The sequence below is a fragment of the Salvelinus alpinus genome, chromosome 2 (genome assembly GCF_045679555.1).
Source record: "Salvelinus alpinus chromosome 2, SLU_Salpinus.1, whole genome shotgun sequence".
Classification (NCBI taxonomy): Eukaryota; Metazoa; Chordata; class Actinopteri; order Salmoniformes; family Salmonidae; genus Salvelinus; species Salvelinus alpinus.
In genome coordinates, this window is record NC_092087.1 from 72882988 (window position 1) to 72903737 (window position 20750).

Consider the following 20750-nt stretch of genomic DNA (forward strand, 5'->3'; position numbering starts at 1 on the left):
CAGTGCGATATATATGCTATCCAAGCAACCTGTTGTGCATCTGTCAGAAACGCCCACCCTGCTTTTCACAACACTAGCACTTGATCATATTCCACTGTGTCTTGTTGTCACAAAAAGGGAGAACTGGTAACATGAAGTGTACATGTCACACACACACACACACACACACACACACACACACAAACACACGTGCAGTGGCTTTATGACTGGTGTGACTTACCTGGTTTGCCGTAGGGGAATGGGCAGTGAGATGCAGAGGAAGGGGTCAAATGTGTTGCTCTGTTTAAGGCAATGTGGACATGTCAGGGAGGACCTACAGACACAACAGAGAGAGGGAGAGAGGGGGTTAGGTTAAAGGGATAGTTCACCCCAATTACTAAATGACATTTTGGTTTTCTTACCTTGTAAACAGTCTGTGGACAAGGTAAGACAGCAATCCACGCTTTGGTTTTGTTTACCTGGCCACTGTTTCAAGTGCTAACTTTTAATCATTTGTGGCACAAATCCAATGCAAGTCAATGCTAACTACAGTGAGGGAAAAAAGTATTTGATCCCCTGCTGATTTTGTACGTTTGCCCACTGACAAAGAAATTATCAGTCTATAATTTTAATGGTAGGTTTATTTGAACAGTGAGAGACAGAATATCAACAAAAAAATCCAGAAAAACGCATGTCAAAAATGTTATGAATTGATTTGCATTTTAATGAGGGAAATAAGTATTTGACCCCTTCTCAATCAAAAAGATTTCTGGCTCCCAGGTGTCTTTCATACAGGTAACGAACGGAGATTAGGAGCACACTCTTAAAGGGAGTGCTCCTAATCTCAGTTTATTACCTGTATAAAAGATACCTGTCCACAGAAGCAATCAATCAATCAGATTCCAAACTCTCCACCATGGCCAAGACCAAAGAGCTCTCCAAGGATGTCAGGGACAAGATTGTAGACCTACACAAGGCTGGAATGGGCTACAAGACCATCGCCAAGCAGCTTGGTGAGAAGGTGACAACAGTTTCTGTGATTATTCGCAAATGGAAGAAACACAAAAGACCTGTCAATCTCCCTCAGCCTGGGGCTCCATGCAAGATCTCACCTCGTGAAGTTGCAATGATCATGAGAACGGCGAGGAATCAGCCCAGAACTACACAGGAGGATCTTGTCAATGATCTCAAGGCAGCTGGGACCATAGTCATCAAGAAAACAATTGGTAACACACTATGCCGTGAAGGACTGAAATCCTGCAGCGCCCGCAAGGTCCCCCTGCTCAAGAAAGCACATATACATGCCCGTCTGAAGTTTGCCAATGAACATCTGAATGATTCAGAGGACAACTGGGTGAACGTGTTGTGGTCAGATGAGACCAAAATGGAGTTCTTTGGCATCAACCCAACTTGCCGTGTTTGGAGGAGGAGGAATGCTGCCTATGACCCCAAGAAACCATCCCCACCGTCAAACATGGAGGTGGAAACATTATGCTTTGGGGGTGTTTTTCTGCTAAAGGGACAGGACAACTTCACCGCATCAAAGGGACGATGGACGGGGCCATGTACCGTCAAATCTTGGGTGAAAACCTCCTTCCCTCAGCCAGGGTATTGAAAATGGGTCGTGGATGGGTATTCCAGCATGACAATGACCCAAAACACACGGCCAAGGCAACAAAGGAGTGGCTCAAGAAGAAGCACATTAAGGTCCTGGAGTGGCCTAGCCAGTATCCAGACCTTAATCCCATAGAAAATCTGTGGAGGGAGCTGAAGGTTCGAGTTGCCAAACGTCAGCCTCAAAACCTTAATGACTTGAAGAAGATCTGCAAAGAGGAGTGGGACAAAATCCCTCCTGAGATGTGTGCAAACCTGGTGGCCAACTACAAGAAACGTCTGACCTCTGTGATTGCCAACAAGGGTTTTGCCACCAAGTACTAAGTCATGTTTTGCAGAGGGGTCAAATACTTATTTCCCTCATTAAAATGCAAATCAATTCATAACATTTTTGACATGCGTTTTTCTGGATTTTTTTGTTGATATTCTGTCTCTCACTGTTCAAATAAACCTACCATTAAAATTATAGACTGATCATTTCTTTGTCAGTGGGCAAACGTACAAAATCAGCAGGGGATCAAATACTTTTTTCCCTCACTGTATATTAGCATTTTTGCGCTTCATGTCCAGATCATCTATGTCACTTCATTAAGTTACACAATACATGTTTTAATACTTTAGGATGAGTAGGTCAGAAACAATAGAAGGTCAACCTGGTCAAATCACAGAGAGCAAACAAATACATTTTCCAACCAGCCCCTCTCATGTGACGTGGGATGGTGTGCTACACAGGCACATGATCTTGGGCACTGTGTGTGTGCGTGTGTGTCTAAGTAAAGATGTAAAGATGTTCAACCTCACCTGGCAGGGCTTCTATATGTGTAACGTTATGCATGGCGTATTACGGAGTAGCTGGACAGAACAGAGAAAGTGCATTTAGCTCCAAGAGAGACAACACTACACCTGGAGCCTCACATCCCCAGTTAGAAAACACACCGGAATAGACTGAAATATTCACAAGAAAGGAGAGAAATAACCTGGTTATATTTTTGAATATTTTAGCAGGTGTTCAAAAATCGTGGTGGGAAGAGAGGAATGTGGGGAAGAAAAAGTCATACAGCAGCAATTCAGTAGATATAGGGAGGTTAACCGTTAATCGCTTAGCCAGCTTAAATACATTTGACCGGTAATGCTTAGGTTAATTTGAATAATTTTGTGGAATTAAATTGGCGTGTGTGTATTTTCGTTAGTCGTCATGCATCTTATTTATCACACGTTCACGGCATACAGAGCTTAGTTTGAGGAGAGGAATAGCCTACTTACTGGAGTGAAAATTGCTTTCGGAAGCCCAGTCATTGCGCAACAAATAACAATTCTAAATGCAATCGCGTGTTAAAAACATTGGTGGCCACGATTAAAAAAGGAGGTATTTTTATTTCTCAATATCAACTTGTAAAGCGCACCTCCCATTCGCTCTTCGGATGTATACGCTATAGCCTTGACTATCAGCGCATCACCACAATTTTGCAATGTGAGCTTGCGGCAGTATAATTGTTTGAAACTTGAACGTTTTAGGTCACTTCAAATAATGAGGCATGTCTTACCTTGCTTCAAAGTAGCCTTGTGAAAATCCATCCATAGAAACGTGGAGGCAATTATTTTTTAAAGACTTCCTCATGCTATTAACCAGCATTTCTCTCCTGTTCTATTGGTTTTCATATTTACTTTGTTTCGTTGTCCAGAAGCCAAAGGCACAATCCTAGTCATATTAGCAACCCATCATGGTAGTTACTATTAGATTCCCCCTCTTTCTATGTTCCTAATTTAGATTTCTGTCATCTCTGTCAAATGGAACTGCTTGTATTAGATGCACAGTTTAAAACTGTGTTTTCTGCGAGTTGCATTTGGGCAAATGTTTGAAAATCTAATTTTATTAGCTGCTCCATTACAGGAGTTGCATGGTCAATAACAGGCCTTTTGACTGTAAGACGATAGGCTTGCTATTGTTGCATGTTTACATTAGGCTCTTAATGACAAATGTCCGGTCCTTTGATGCATGCATAGTATCAGAGAGGAAGAGGCGACGTGAGAGGTTTCACTCTCACCAAAATCTGTCCAAAATAAGTCCAATGCGTTTCTATGGGCTTATTTTGGGCCTAAGCTTGTCGCCTGCATTCCTGTTTTTGGACGACTCCCATTGCTCTGGCGGAAACATAAGCATCTTGTCATTATATACAGATCTCTGACAGTATTTTCTGTGATTTGTAACATGACTGTTTTGATTTTTTTTGCAGTTTGTTGACTGGTTAATGATGGTCAATTAGTCGGAAGCAAAATTGACTGAAATATGAATCCTAAGTAGATGTGCTTATTAGAGGTCGACCGATTATGATTTTTCAACGCCGTTACCGATACCGATTATTGGAGGACCAAAAAAGCCGATGCCGATTAATCGGCCGATTTTTTAAATGTATTTGTAATAATGACAATTACAACAATACTGAATGAACACTTATTTTAACTTAATATAATACATCAATAAAATCAATTTAGCCTCAAATAAATAATGAAACATGTTCAATTTGGTTTAAATAATGCAAAAACAAAGTGTTGGAGAAGAAAGTAAATGTGCAATATGTGCCATGTAAAAAAGTTAACGTTTAAGTTCCTTGCTCAGAACATGAGAACATATGAAAGCTGGTGGTTCCTTTTAACATGAGTCTAGATAAACTGGTAATATCATCAACCATGTGTAGTTAACTAGTGATTATGTTAAGATTGATTGTTTTTTATAAGATAAGTTTAATGCTAGCTAGCAACTTACCTTGGCTTCTTGCTGCCCTCGCGTAACAGGTAGTCAGCCTGCAACGCAGGCTCCTCATGGAGTGCAATGTCAGGCAGATGGTTAGAGCGTTGTACTAGTAACCGGAAGATTGCAAAAACGAATCCCCGAGCTGACAAGGTAAAAATCTGTCATTCTTGTCACGCCCTGGCCTTAGTTATCTTTGTTTTCTTTATTATTTTAGTTAGGTCAGGGTGTGACATGGGGGATGTTTGTGTGTTTTTGTCTCGTCTAGGGTGTTTGTATTGTCTAGGTTTTTTTTGTAGAGTTCATGGGGTTGTGTTCAGTGTAGGTGTTTATGTAAGTCTATGGTTGCCTAGATTGGTTCTCAATTAGAGACAGCTGTCTATCGTTGTCTCTGATTGGGAGCCATATTTAGGCAGCCATAGTCATTAGGTAGGTTGTGGGTGATTGTCTATGTGTAAGTTGCTTGTGTCTGCACTTATTGTTTGTTTAGCTTCACGTTCGTCGTTTAGTTTGTATAGTGTCTTTCGTTTCGTGTTCGTCTTCAATAAAAGAAGATGTATCATTATCACGCTGCGCCTTGGTCCTCCTCTCTTTCACCATATGACGATCGTGACAATTCTGCCCCTGAACAAGGCAGTTAACCCACCGTTCCTAGGCCGTCATTGAAAATAAGAATGTGTTCTTAACTGACTTGCCTAGTTAAATAAAGGTGTAAAAAAATAATAATAATAAAAATAAAAAAAATCGGGAAATCGGTGTCCAAAAATACCGATTACCGATTGTTATGAAAACTTGAAATCGGCCCTAATTAATCGGCCATTCCGATTAATCGGTCGACCTCTAGTGCTTATTAGAAAAAGAGAGGCGCAGACGGAAACAGAAGAGCGAGCACCAAGTCCACTGAGACGCAAGGACTTCCAGATTAACAGGGACATGACATCTGTGACATCATCCCAATGCAAAAGAGTCACTATCTTGTCTCATCCTCCCGTGTCATGTAGGGCATCCACTACCAGTGTCAACCAACACAATAATGACTCCAACATGAATATCTCCCTGGCCAGTGGCCCAGCCAGAGTACACCCAGGGGGATTTAGTAGTGGTGCTGTCACACCCTTACCCGAGAGAGCCTTTTTATTTCTCTTTTTGGTTAGGTCAGGGTGTGATTTGGGTGGGCATTCTAGGTTGTATATTTCTTTGTTGGCCGGGTATGGTTCCCAATCAGAGGCAGCTGTCTATCGTTGTCTCTGATTGGGGATCATACTTAGGCAGACCTTTTTCCCACCTTCATTTGTGGGATCTTGTCTTTGTATAGTTGCTGTTTAGCGCTACAGAGCTTTACGTTCGTTTATATTTTGGTGTTTTTTGGTGTTCATTTAATAAAGTACGATGAACACTTTCCACGCTGAGCTTTGGTCTCATTCAATTGACGACGGACGTAACAGGTGCCCTACAGGGGGATCAGCAGGGGATGAGCCTGGGGGTTAAGCACAGAAACATGGAGGACAGCCAAGAGGACTGTCAGCAGCATCCCCGGGGGAGGGGAAAGGCAGATGCAGAGCGGAGAAAGAAAGGTGGTGGCAGTAGGGAGAAAGATGGAGGCAGAGGAGAGAAGGAAGGATGGTGGTGGTAGAGAGAAGGATGGATGGTGGTGGTAGAGAGAAGGAAGGATGGTGGTGGTAGAGAGAAGGAAGGATGGTGGTGGTAGAGAGAAGGAAGGATGGTGGTGGTAGAGAGAAGGAAGGATGGTGGTGGTAGAGAGAAGGATGGATGGTGGTGGTAGAGAGAAGGATGGATGGTGAAAGGAAAAGGAAAGAATGAAGACGAGGTAGACACAAAGCAGATTGGTTGGAGAAAGAGAGAGGGGCAGCCATTCAGGCTAGCTTGTGTAGAACATATTAGCGCCACCGTGATGATACATCTGACTGCTCCGCTCTCTCTGCTCTCTCTTTTCCTCCTGGTTGTTCTCAGCTGAAGGAGTCCAAGTTATCAGGTGTTCTGCTGAGTCACTCCAGGACAGTGATGCAGTCAAGTATAGTCGGTACAGGTCTGTAGCGAGAGTTGTTACAACACAGGGCCTGTATCCACAAAGAGTCTCAGAGTAGGAGCGCTGATCTAGGACCTGTCCTTATACATCTTATACATACTCATCTCATATGTATATACCGTACTCTATACCATCTACTGCATCTTGCCATGCCGTTCTGTACCACCACTCATTCATATATCTTTATGTACATATTCTTTATCCCTTTACACTTGTGTGTGTGTATAAGGTAGTAGTTGTGGAATTGTTAGGTTAGATTACTTGTTGGTTATTACTGCATTGTCGGAACTAGAAGCACAAGCATTTCGCTACACTCGCATTAACATCTGCTAACCATGTGTATGTGACTAATAAAATTTGATTTGATTTGATTTATTCCTTTCGATCTAAAAGGCTAAACTAATCCTAGATCAGCACTCCTACTCAGAGAGGTTTTGTAGAGATGTGCCCAGATATCATAGAAATATCATTACTATTTCAATAGTATTACTTAGTTATTGTATTTCTATGGATCACAGATTTCCCCATTCAACACTCTGCCAGGCTGTAAATGACATTCTGACAGTCGGTTAAAATGATTCCTGTATTTACTCTACATGGGGACGTGACAGTCACAGCATTAGCGGTGCTTACACCTTCCGACGTCACTTAGAACGTTCTCCGTGGAGTCTGACATGCACACAATCACTTAGAACATAGTATGTGGAGGCTGACAGCGTTTCCACTCTGGTTGGTTCATCTGTCCGTGAGGAGAGAGTCTGTCAGTGTGTGTGTGTGTCAAACCTATCCTCGCACCACCATCCACTCTGGATTTGGCTGACTTGCACAGCACCAATCCCCTGGCCTCTAGCCCACAGCAGCGAGTTAGCAGTCCTACCGACCGACGGTCGACCAGAGATCATTATTCAACGTTTATACAGATGATGTTTTGAACAGCCTCCCTGCACTACCTAAATAAATAGTACGTGACCAGCAGTACTAAACACGTCGCCTCATATCACCTTTCTTGAACGCAGCATCTGCATCGCTCAGGACCACTGAATTAAGACATAATAACCCAAACAGCATGACTGAACCTGCAGCCTCACCCTATTGGAATGCAGCTCTCATATCATAGGCCTACATATAGCACATGCTATAGCACATACATTAGACAGAATTCAAAACGTCATGACGTAGACACAGTACTTTTAGAGAATGTTTGACCAGTAAATTGGTCCAAGAGCTTTCTTGAACGCAGCTCTCACAGCAAACAGCTCATACTATGCACTACCCTGAACCCACATTAGACAGAATGAAGATACTGTGTCAAACAGAGTTTCTTGGTGAATACATTTGAACCCACGGTGAACCTCGTCTTCCATCAATCCCCTTTTCCTTTCAGTTTCACCAGCTAAAAATCCCTCTCTGCTTGAATAATGTATTCCAATGGATTCACAGTCCATTTCATCCCAAAATTGAGAGGACAAATGCGAGATATAACTTCCCCAGGGGTTGGAGTCAGCCAGGTCTCATAAATACTCAGTGCCCGGGTGAAAAGCCCATTTGAGATTCAATATAGTGCCATTATTGATTAGCATTTTCCACAAATGTGGCTAAAAGCAAAGTGGTAGAGAAACACATTGGTAATGGCCGGGGATGCGAACGATGCCTGAACAGAAATGAAAGGACCCCAATCCCAGACACTGATGGATACAGGCCGGCACAGAGGTCCTGATGCCATTTCAGCCCAGTGCCACTCCAGGACAAAGGCACAGGCTCAAGTATCCCCTCCCTTAGTCGTTCGACTAACCAATCAATCCACAGACAAAAGTCTACAGTATAGTGTCTTCTGCCCTGTCATTAGCATAACGTCTAAAGTGGAACACATGGCAAGTCCTTCCAGACTTTTACTCTACAGGTCAGCAGACAGTTCCTCCTCTGTTCCCTCCTTTCCTCTCTTCCTCACTTCCTCTCTTCCTCTGGTGAAACGGGGAGGGCCGCTGTAGCCAGAGCCAAATCCCCCTGTCAGTCAGTCTGTCTGGGTTGCTGGTGTCTGCGTTGGGTTGGATGAGTGCACTGAGGCTGATCTGCCTCTATCTGCTTCTCCATTAGAGACCTTTAAACAAAGGGCCCACGCCATGGGAAATTAACAGAGGGCTACAGCTCAAAGGGGGGAAAATAACAAATGTTTTCGGCTGCCTCTCTTTGAGGGGTGTGTGACGAGCTGGAAGATGAAGTCTGGGAGTTAACGCAACGCGGGATAGGAGACAAGCTGATTGGTATGTTGAATGCTTCCTGTGCTGGACATTTGGATTTTGTCTTCAACTTCAAGAGGTTGAGTGTGACATTTGTGATATTGGAGGCAGCACCAAGCCAAAGAGGATGTTCACTTGTTTAAAAACTTTGAGTTGAAATCTCCCCCCCCCCCCCCCCCCCCCCAATAGTTGTTGTGACCTTCACCTCACAGTGTTTATGAAGTTTAAGGTTGACCATCCTCATCGTCCTGCGAAAGTATTTCCTGTGTTGATGATGTGTACTATCTCCGAGTGGCCTTTACAGTTCCAGTGTGTTCATGTCAGAGAGTTCCTGAGTATGCGTATGGTTACTGCCTCTATCCACTCAGAGAAGGGTATCCGCATCCCTGCCTGTGTGTGCATATCCTGCTTGCATACTGAGAGGTGCGATGCGCTCTGGTCCCCATCTGCAGTGTGGAGATATGAGGCTAGAAGAGGCTCTAATCGTCCCTCTCTCTCTGTCTCTCTCTCTCTCTGGTGTCGATCCAGGCCGTTGACAGCCTCATCCTCCACGTCACCGGAGCATTGGGGACCCGGACACCAGTTGTTGAACTCATTCTCTAAACAAACAACTGCACTATCATCTCTGGCAAGCTTCAACTGCAACCACTTACCGTGTAGGCTCCTACAGTACAGATCCAACTCCATAACATAAAAGGCACATTGTGAGTGGGCACACCTGAGAACTCTCAGCTCCTCCCTTAGCTTAAGTACGCCATTTCTCTTTTTATTACCTCAGCTGTTAGTGGGGTATCAACAAGGAGGAGGGAAAACGTATTGGCACTCCTCACAATTACTCCACCGTCCGCAACCACTAGAGTCAATCGCATCATGAAACAGCGTAAACAGTTTCACAGAGAGTAATAAAGTGCTTCAGCTCTGACAGTACTGGGTCAATACAATTGTCTTGGTGTTTGCTTGGCAAAGAAGTAAACAGGGTAAACAGAACTACTGTATTAGTGGGGTAATTGGCAGACGTGTGTGGGCGAACAGTGTGTGTGTGTGTGTGTGTGTGTGTGTGTGTGTGTGTGTGTGTGTGTGTGTGTGTGTGTGTGTGTGTGTGTGTGTGTGTGTGTGTGTGTGTGTGTGTGTGTGTGTGTGTGTGTGTGAGAGAGATAGTAAGTGTTAGTTGATGATAGTTAGAAGGTGTCGGGTCGGAAAGAGGAAGCAGGGCTTGGCAGAGTCTCTACGCTCTGTACGTTCACAAAAAACACCAGTGGAGAGATCAAAGCAGCCCTCCACTTCATCAACTCTCTTACCCCCACTTCAAAGCATCCAGCCTGGGATGGGATCAGCTCAGCGACGCCCCAGGTAAGGTCATGGTGGAAGGTGGGAAGATGGCAGCCCAGGAGGCCTCCCCGGTGGAGGGGGAGGAGGGGGAGTGTGAGTGGATCATCATGGTAATAAAATCAAAGGAGAGGTTGAATGAGGAGTGACTGTGTGAGCTCTGGATAATCTGCTTTAAAAGGTTTGGCTACATAAATCTGCACCACCATCTTGGGCAGCTGTGCTGAACTGAAGACACGGGGGAGAGTACGAATAGAAAGACAAGATCTATTTCCTCAGTCCTTTGGGTGCCTCCCAAATGACATGCTATTCCCTTTATTGTGCACAACGTTTAACCAGGGCCCATTGAAGTTGTGTAGCCTACTTTAAAGGCAATAGGGTGCCATTTGGGATGCAGCCGTTGAAACTAAGAAAACCAACGTTCCAAACTCAACATGACAGACTGAGGGTGTAGATCAAGACTCATTTGAGGCTGGAAAGTGACTGTCGCTTGTCTCTCTCGTCTCTGCAGCCTAAACCATCAGACAGCCTCCACTCTAATCGCAAACATTTATTCAGATCAGAACGCCCCCGAGGAGTCTCACAGATATAAAAAGACTGGCAGAGAGGGAGAAAGAGAGAGAGAGAGAGAGAGAGAGAGAGAGAGAGAGAGAGAGAATCGTAATAATCTAACTTGCCAGCTAGTTAAACAGGCAAAAATGACCTAAAACTAATGTTATGCAAGGTTGATGTACATTTTCTGTGGGTAGATACCAATTATGTGTGGGTAGATACCACATTCTTCTTGAACTGCATTGTTGGTTAAGGGCTTGTCAGTAAGCATTCCACGGTAAGGTTGAATTCTGTTGTATTCGGCGCATGATTAGCTAGCTAGCCAGTTAGCCTAATTGACTTACTATGGACTTAGCTACCCATTCACTGAACAGTCTTGCAGCCAGGACAGTGGCAATAGAGACAAAAAAAAGATAAACACAAAGCAAATGTTTTACTTCATAACTATCAGCTAGCTATGTATATGTGAATCTTAATAATGTTGCTAACCAGATGGTATAAAAGGCAAAAATGACCTAAAACTAATATTATGCAAGGTAGATGTCAATTCTTTGTGGGTAGCTAGCTAACAATTCTTCAGTAGTAACAGTAGTAGCTAGCCAGTTATCCCTATTGACTTATTATGGACTCTATGGGTTCTATGGTACCTGGGCAGGTAAAAATGCTAAAATTTACACAGCATGTATTTATTAACATATCAACATAAAATATTGTAGTCAGGTAACATTTTACATGCGAATAAGCAACATTTCACATTCGAGAAGTTCCCTCCGTGCTCCGTTTCGGCTACTTTGATTTGGACTCATACTCCGACCCTCCCGTACTCCAATTTGCATGCTCGGAGCGCGGTAGTATGCATTTTGAAAAACACCCATTGTCTCCGTCACACTACTACACTGTCTTGTGTCTTCAGAAGTCTGGAAGATAGAACACCCAATACGGCAACGTTGAGTTAGAATGTAGGAACGGAGCCCAATGTAACACAACAGTTTGAGTGGAGTGGATAGGATACATTACTTGTGTTGATCTTTATTCATACTCAAATGCACTTGCATGAACAGAAGTACAGTTATAGGCAGGCACAGTGCATTAACTCTACAGACAAAAGGAACTTTACAGACGGCCCCATGTAATGCCAGGCCAGGCAGGGGTGTGGAACAGCCAGGCAGGGGTGTGGAACAGCCAGGCAGGGGTGTGGAACAGCCAGGCAGGGGTGTGGAACAGCCAGGCAGGCTCTAACTCTCCCAGGCTCTACCTGCAAGGTCATCTGTAACAAGCCCTCCAGCCATCTGCCCCCTCCCTCTCCATCTGTACCACCCTCCCACCTCCCTCCAGCCATCTGCCCCCTCCCTCTCCATCTGTACCACCCTCCCACCTCCCTCCAGCCATCTGCCCCCTCCCTCTCCATCTGTACCACCCTCCCACCTCCCTCCAGCCATCTGCCCCCTCCCTCTCCATCTGTACCACCCTCCCACCTCCCTCCAGCCATCTGCCCCCTCCCTCTCCATCTGTACCACCCTCCCACCTCCCTCCAGCCATCTGCCCCCTCCCTCTCCATCTGTACCACCCTCCCACCTCCCTCCAGCCATCTGCCCCCTCCCTCTCCATCTGTACCACCCTCCCACCTCCCTCCAGCCAAACCAGACAGCCGTTATCCTGCTACCTGGGTCTGTGTCCGGAACTCTGGAATCACAATTACAGTGCAACCCTGCTACTCTCTGACACTTCAAGCTGTTGAGGTGGAGCCAGGCAGAAAATTACAAGGTGCGTTGCGAGAGAAACAACAGAGTTTGGAGTAGTTCTGTAATCACTTTACAGTAGACTGCATAATGTGACAACAACATGTACTCAACACTGAGACATATCCTTAGGGAGCAGACCATCAAAGTACTAATTACTGGTGCTTTAAGTATTGGATTGTAACCCCTGACTAAACACACACTACACTCTTTTTTAGCTGTCCCCAATGGAGAACCCTTCGAATAACACTTTTTTGCTCCAGGTAGAACCTTTTTGAGTTTGGTGTAGAACCCTTTCCAGAGTGTGTTCTACATGGAACCCAAAAGAGTTCTACCTGGAACCAAAATGGGTTCTACCTGGAATTAAAAAAGGGTCATCCTATGGGGACAGCCGAAGAACCCTTTTGGAACCCTTTTTCTAAGAGTATACTACTACACCTTAGGTGTACAAATGTAGGATCTTAATTTGAGCCAGTTTGCTTCAGCAGGGAAATAATCCTGCAGCAATGGGAAATGTGAATTATTACGTGGGTTATAATTAATGAACATTTTTGTAGAGGTGGATACATTTTTCGTTAGGGCAAATCAAGTCTGACTGTCACGCCCTGACCATAGATTGCTTTGTATGTGTCTATGTTTTGTTTGGTCAGGGTGTGATGTGGGTGGGCATTCTATGTTGTATGTCTAGGTTGTCTATTTCTGTGTTTGGCCTGGTGTGGTTCCCAATCAGAGGCAGCTGTCTATTGTTGTCTCTGATTGGGAGCTATACTTAGGTAGCCTGTTTTCCATTGTGTGTTGTGGGTGATTGTTTCCTGTTTTCCGTTTCAGTGTTTGCACCATTCGGGACTGTGTTGGTTTTCATTTGATTCTCTTGTTTTTTGTATTTTGTATTCATTTTCATTAAAAGTTATTATGGATAGGTAACACGCTGCACATTGGTCCGATGTTTCCTACTCCTCCTCAGACGAAGAGGACGAAAGCCGTTACACTGACATTTCAAAATTGAAATTACAAACTTTAGAAGCCTTTTAAAAACTCAAATACACTAGAAGTTTGCATTACCTGCTTTGCAGGAAAATTCTCAGCAACAAAAAAATGGTCAAATTAAGATCCTACATCTGTATATCCAGGATGGTGAGTCCAGACACTTCACAGCTGTCAGCCAAAACTGTTTGTCGAGGGCTGCAGTCCAAACACTTAAAAGACACCCTATCCCCTCAGCCCTTAAATTAAGTGGACACTTCTGATGACTTATCATGACGTCTGACGATTATACACTTGCAGGGCAAGGGGCGAGGGAGGAAGGAATGGACCACCCTTGGCCGTAAATTCACCACTCAAACATCCCGCAATGATTGTGTTTTCAGCCACCGGTAACTTGTGGGTGCTTTATATGCACTACAGTCAATTATGAGTGTATGTCTACTTTTATTGAATATATCATTATTAATATATGCCTACTGTATGATAGCTAGCAAATTAATTAGCTTGCCTAGCTGGAACTTCTGAAGAAGGAAAATGTTTTATTTCCACAATTTCCAAAAGACAACCAAACAAAAACATATTTAATTTTTACGTAGCATTCGTTTTTACTTACACTTGTATGTTGACTTCTCCATTGATGTTGTTTTTAAGTTTTCGCGGATGTACAATCGTCGCGAATTGAATTATGGGGACTTCCCTTGCTTGGCTAATCAATTGGACCACCCTCCAAGATGGCGATGGGGACTCCCCCAAGGGCATAAGGCGAGGGTAAGTGGACGAGGGTGTGTCGTTTAAGTGTTTGGACCGCAGCCTAGGTAGTGCACTATGAAGGGAATAGGGTGCCATTTGAGACAAGAGACAAAATTATTGATGAGAGGAGCCATCGAATTAGCATTCTTTGCTAAGCTGTTTAGGGATGCATTTGGAGTGTCTTGAAGGTTACGTCTCAGATTTCCCCTAATGTCGCTACTCTTATCTGCTAATGAATTAACGGATAATATGATAATAGGACGTAAACACAACCTGTGTGCTGTTGTGGCAAACACATCATAGCCAAGAGCCAAGGGGGTTGGATGTTAAAGAAGACACACTTTACTCTGAATATTCCATCTGGGGATTCCGATATTCTGCCTCAAAATTACGATATTCCGTTTCAGACACAATTTTTTTTCCATAAGGGAAAATGGATTCTGAGAGCAATTTCCAATTAGCAGCCTGGAGAGATCAGTCTCCGCAGGGATACAGTGGGTTTAGATAAGTGTATAATCCATCATCCTGTGATGAGGGAGTGGGAATCATAATCCCATGATTGACTGGGTGGTTAACCCCGCATCATCATCAATACAGTCCAACTGTCTGGGGTTAACCCTATATTGATTGACTCACACTAATCTACCAGCATGATGTTAAGTCCAATACTAAGCCCGATACAACTTGAGTCCTTTTTTGTTATAGCGAAGAGCGCATTCGACTCCCAGCAGATTCTGTACATTTCAGGTCTAATCTCATTATCTATACAATATGGATGTGTCAAAGTCTAATCATCCGTTAAACTGCTCAGTCAATCCATGTGGTATACAGATCAGTGGTTGGTATCATAAATCAACAAGTGGAACGTTTCAACAGATTGATCTAAGAAGAGGTGGATGGGGAGGAAAAGAGATGGAGAACATCATGACAAGGCTAGCAGAGGGTCACTGCATTTCCATGAGACTGGCTACGCAGGGATCCTGCTGCTGCTGCTTTGTGTGTGTGTGTGTGTGTGTGTGTGTGTGTGTGTGTGTGTGTGTGTGTGTGTGTGTGTGTGTGTGTGTGTGTGTGTGTGTGCGTGTGTGCGTGCGTGCGTGCGTGCGTGCGTGTGTGCCGCAGACCAGGAGGAAAAGAGCCAAACAGACAGAGACTAATCCCAGAAAGTGTTCACAGCTAGCTCAATGTGACCTACTTTAGCAGGCTACCCGTTCTTATCCACAGGAGGGAAAGTGCATGCTCACCTGTTCTGAATACCTATACTCTATATAATGGCATGCTATAGATTCTGGCGAGAAAAACTATGCACACAGACATTACAAAAGTCTTGGATGAGAAGTTTAGGTGTTTTTGTACTCCATGAAGCCTCATGGTGTGAGAAATCGTTATTGAATTGCTGCATAACTTAAGTATGCGTTATTACTTGACCTGTACTAATTGAATGTGACTCCTCACCTCTTATCGTCTGTGACTACTAATGTACCTGTATGATATTGTCTATGCCTCGTACCTGTACTGTGCCTGAAAGTGGTCCTGGACGAAGCTGTGCCGCGTCCCAGGCTGGTGTGCTGCTGCTGGGCCGGAGACAGGGCTCTCCTCCCCTCCACCCAGCGGGCCCTGGAACAGAGAGAGAGAAAGCGTGAATGTGTGAATGACCTGTATGTATACGTGTGTGTGTGTGTGTGTGTGTGTGTGTGTGTGTGTGTGTGTGTGTGTGTGTGTGTGTGTGTGTGTGTGTGTGTGTGTGTGTGTGTGTGTGTGTGTGTGTGTGTGTGTGTGTGTGTGTGTGTGTGTGTGTGTGTGTGTGTGTGTGTGTGTGTGTGTGTGTGAAAACGTCAACACAAGCTAGAGCTGAACACCAGCAGGGTAACAAGGTGTATCACAGCAGATGTAAACAGGAGTGCTACAATGGGACAGGTGCTAAATGAGGTGCAAATGCACGTTAATACATTCTTGTACTTTTTATAGTGTTCAGCCAGATCTTACCTCGTGACTGTCATTACATGTGTGTGTGTGTTTGCGTTCCCATGTAATTCACTTTCCTCTCAGCATTGCTGACCTTGGCTTAGACTCTAAGCCTTAGAGGGAGATCGATGAGAGTTGGGTAGAAGGGAGAGCAGTAGGCAGGTAAACACATTAAAGTGAATATACTAAATCTGGGTTGATTCAAAACAAGTCAGTCCGGCTGACCACTAGGGCAGTAAAGGTTCACCAAACCCACAGTTCGGTGGTACGTATTGCGGTTTTGGGGTTACGGTTCGGTTCAGTTTCAGTACAGCGGGAAAATGAGACACCAACCACAATGTAGTTCATTTTTGTTTACTTAAGAAATACAAAGTGTTGATATTGATTCCATATATGATTCCATATATGATCATGATCCATATAATGCAGGATGACAGCACAATCAGGAATAACAACACTGTATTTTCAGGGTTACATGGGTTGCGAGGTGGGGGTTTGTTACTATGCCGATAAATTACATTATCCATCCAGACCTTTGCCACCTAGGAATTTGTGTGACCGGATCTTCTCAAATAGTAGTTGAGTACACCTGCTGTAGATGTCCTGCACAACATTGGCCAATTCATTGACAGACAATGGGTGTGAGAGGGCGAAGTTTATGAGGCTCGAGCACTTCCACAAAGTGCTGAAACCCCCTATTCTTCATAACCACAGAGAATGGGCGCATATCCGCGGCTATAAACATACCTATCACTCTTGTCATTTCTTTGCCCCGATCAGAATCAGAATTGCTGTTTGAAAGCAGAAGGGAGATAAAAAAAAATGTTTTGCGTTTCCGTTTTGCTCAGGTGGTAGGAATACTGGGGTGATGTCGGTGTCAATGTGTCAACATGTTTGAGGTGTTGGCAGCTGCATAGGCTATTCTTGTTGAGCAGTGGCAACATACTCGCTCTGTCTATCGCCATTGTATTCTACTGGGAAGCCAAAATGTTCCTAATCTGCCGATTTAAACGATGATGGAGAATCCTCCTGGTTTATCGACCCCACCACTCGGCCATCGTACAGAACCAGTTCCCGCCTGCGCCTCACAAAAGGACCGTTTTAAATGCATCAATTAAAATTATTATTTTTATTACAACGTGAGCATGTGTTTTTTATTTTTATAGAGGTTATAGAGGTAAATAGAGGTTATAGAGGTAAATAGAGGTTATAGAGGTAAATAGAGGTTATAGAGGTAAATAGAGGTTATAGAGGTAAATAGAGGTTATAGAGGTAAATAGAGGTTATAGAGGTAAATAGAGGTTATAGAGGTAAATAGAGGTTATAGAGGTAAATAGAGGTTATAGAGGTAAATAGAGGTTATAGAGGTAAATAGAGGTTATAGAGGTAAATAGAGGTTATAGAGGTAAATAGAGGTTATAGAGGTAAATAGAGGTTATAGAGGTAAATAGAGGTTATAGAGGTAAATAGAGGTTATAGAGGTAAATAGAGGTTATAGAGGTAAATAGAGGTTATAGAGGTAAATAGAGGTTATAGAGGTAAATAGAGGTTATAGAGGTAAATAGAGGTTATAGAGGTAAATAGAGGTTATAGAGGTAAATAGAGGTTATAGAGGTAAATAGAGGTTATAGAGGTAAATAGAGGTTATAGAGGTAAATAGAGGTTATAGAGGTAAATAGAGGTTATAGAGGTAAATAGAGGTTATAGAGGTAAATAGAGGTTATAGAGGTAAATAGAGGTTATAGAGGTAAATAGAGGTTATAGAGGTAAATAGAGGTTATAGAGGTAAATAGAGGTTATAGAGGTAAATAGAGGTTATAGAGGTAAATAGAGGTTATAGAGGTAAATAGAGGTTATAGAGGTAAATAGAGGTTATAGAGGTAAATAGAGGTTATAGAGGTAAATAGAGGTTATAGAGGTAAATAGAGGTTATAGAGGTAAATAGAGGTTATAGAGGTAAATAGAGGTTATAGAGGTAAATAGAGGTTATAGAGGTAAATAGAGGTTATAGAGGTAAATAGAGGTTTGCATGAGCCACTGAAGGAACGTCTAGAACCCTGACAAAACCAAATCTCTCTCCAACAGTAGATATATCACAGCTAAAGACTGTGTTACTTTCCAGATAGACAGGTAAATAAACATATTGATCATACAAGCATAAAGTATAGAGCAGCCAAGCCCACCAACCACAGGCCTGAACTGAACCCTTAAGTCTATTTTATAGAGGGAACCAGGCTGTGGCACGGACGGACCTGAAATCAATACTCAAATCAGTCACAAATCGCTGCTGTATGAATTGATGGCTTTCACAGTTGAAAAAATGTCATTTGACATAACGTATCATCAGCCTGCGGGATATATTTCCTTTTTACCACAGCCAGTCATCATCTTCCGTCTTTTTTACAAAATCATTCCCAGAAATCATAAGATCGATTATTGTCGCTCCCGGGGAACGAATCGGTCTTTGAAGCAACGTTTTCCGCACGCGGGCGCACACACACACACCTCCACCATACATGATGGATAAGTGGAGTTAACAGGCATTTGTTTATTCTCCAGACACTTATGTGTCAGTCTAAATGACACAATAGAAAAAAACTTATTTTTCTGGTTGGGGGGGATCTTTCAACAGGCTGATTTGAAGAGATCCGCCTCTACTTTTGTTCACTTTTTAGCCTGTAGTTTTGAAAGTAGCGCTCATGAGCCAAAAGTGGTTCCCTAAAATCTTCTGTGTGTGCATCTTGATAGCTGTCACTCAAATGGCGAAGGGCTGAAGCTCATGTCTGGAACTCGAATTGCTAGGGGGCCGGCCCATGTGTTGGAAAATGTAGGGAAAATGGCGCTGCACAGTTTCTTTCAAACTAGGGATTTTGTGGATAATTGAGGTAAGAAAGTAATTCTGCTCATAGATTATGCATGTATGAACTACACATTGACACATCCAGCCCAAAGTGGAAGGTTTCAAAAATACTTTCTTAGTCGCCAAAGTTCCGGAGTACGTCTAACCATAGTTCAAGTTTACCTGACGGGGTGAGAGAAACTGCATTCACCCACAACTATAATTTATTGAAGTGCTTTGGTAGTTGGTGTATTGAGTTCTGTTCAGTGCACAGCGAAATCAAACGAAGGATAGAGTGAACCACTGTGACTCATGGTGCTAGGGGACTGCAGGTAGATACTCTGCAATTACCTGAACAGTGCCTGCTGATGTTATCAAAGAGCAGCACACAGAGATATTTTCACCAAGAGCTTCTAGACTCTTGTTATGTTTTGGAGTGCTTTTAAAAATACATTCTTAGTCATCATAACCATACTAATCACTTCCTGCTAAGCTGAAGGAGACAGATCCACTGGATAACGGAGCTCATTGAGCTACATGCTTCCATACTGGACATTCATTGATACTCTCAGCCAATGAAAATGATCAAATAAGACATTTCAATCAAATGTTTTTGAGGCATATATTATTTGGGACATGGGGAAATGTGTGTTGTGTGATGACTTTCAGCACATTTAGCGTACTGGCTCGATAAGATGATTATTGTTGTCTTGTTTGGAGTGTTGTATGAAGCTACATGCTTCCATACTATTACTCTTTCTGTGAATAGCCTATGAGAGAGGCCTTCAATTAGTTGCTAGGCAGAGTCAAATAGTGAAGTAGCCTCAGCAAACAAAGGGGTCACAGCGACATCCTATGAGAGAGGCCTTCAATTAGTTGCTATGCAGAGTCAAATAGTGAAGTAGCCTCAGCAAACAAAGGGGTCACAGCGACATCCTATGAGAGAGGCCTTCAATTAGTTGCTATGCAGAGTCAAATAGTGAAATAGCCTCAGCAAACAAAGGGGTCACAGCGACATCCTATGAGAGAGGCCTTCAATTAGTTGCTATGCAGAGTCAAATAGTGAAGTAGCCTCAGCAAACAAAGGGGTCACAGCGACATATCCAAGCTTTTATGGGGTTACGACTGAGGCTGATTCAATTGCTATTTAACTCATTCAGTTGAAACCTTGTAGAGAACCCTTTGAGAGGTTTTGGGCCATGAGGCTAAAGTATTGTGTAACCCCATGATAAACTGCATAGTATAGGTAAGTTTATACTGACTGCTTTCAGTGAGAACAGTACAGTTGACGGTAAAGAAATAGAGCAATAGGATAAAGGAGCTATTTGAGTTGCTCTGCCCCAAAACATTACTTTAGTAGCTGTTTCCGACCTGGATGGTAATGGACAGTTTAGATGCCCTGCGTGAGGTAATGAGATTGAAAATTAATTCATTGTCACCTGGGGACCAGAGCTAAGCGTTGGAGGCGATTTTGAAGTCGACATCAATTTCCGTTTTGGGGTGAAAGTTCTGCCCTGAAGTTTGTGCCTGTCTAAAAATCTCTAATTACCTCAAACTAATTTAGGACACATTTAGAGCAAGGTCACATATCAATATCTTATGTTGTGATTATTGTATCAACATGTGTATCAATAAAACATAAGTACTGTACAACCAAGATCGACAACATAACCCTGGAGAATATCTGTCAGCTTTGTTTCATCAACATCTGTGATGTAATCAATTATTTGACACACTTCTGTGTCAACAGCAAAAGGCCTAACTGCTATTTATACCTCTCCTCCCCTCTTCGCATCCTAAATGTGTCACCCTGTTTCTTAAAAAAAGGTAAGACAGTCCATTATGCTTCCTGTGAAGAAGATGTGTGTGGTACACTTTCCTAGTTTCCCCAAAGGCAGGACAATCTCATCGAGCCACTAGAAACACTCTCTTCAGAAGAGCACTCACCTACTTTGGGATTAGCAGCAGTAGA

The 20750-nt window shown here is 43.2% G+C and overlaps 1 protein-coding gene across 2 annotated transcripts in view; it reads right to left on the bottom strand.

The window, feature by feature from the left end:
- LOC139567709 (ubiquitin carboxyl-terminal hydrolase 43-like) overlaps window positions 1-20750 on the bottom strand; it is a 109014-nt gene that overhangs the window by 51777 nt on the left and 36487 nt on the right. For both annotated transcript variants that reach the window (XM_071389143.1, XM_071389142.1), the window contains exons 3-4: window positions 15485-15591; window positions 221-313 (exon numbers count right to left, since the gene is read on the bottom strand). In XM_071389143.1, the coding sequence (XP_071245244.1) occupies window positions 221-313; window positions 15485-15591 (200 nt within the window). The remainder of the gene's footprint in view (window positions 1-220; window positions 314-15484; window positions 15592-20750) is intronic.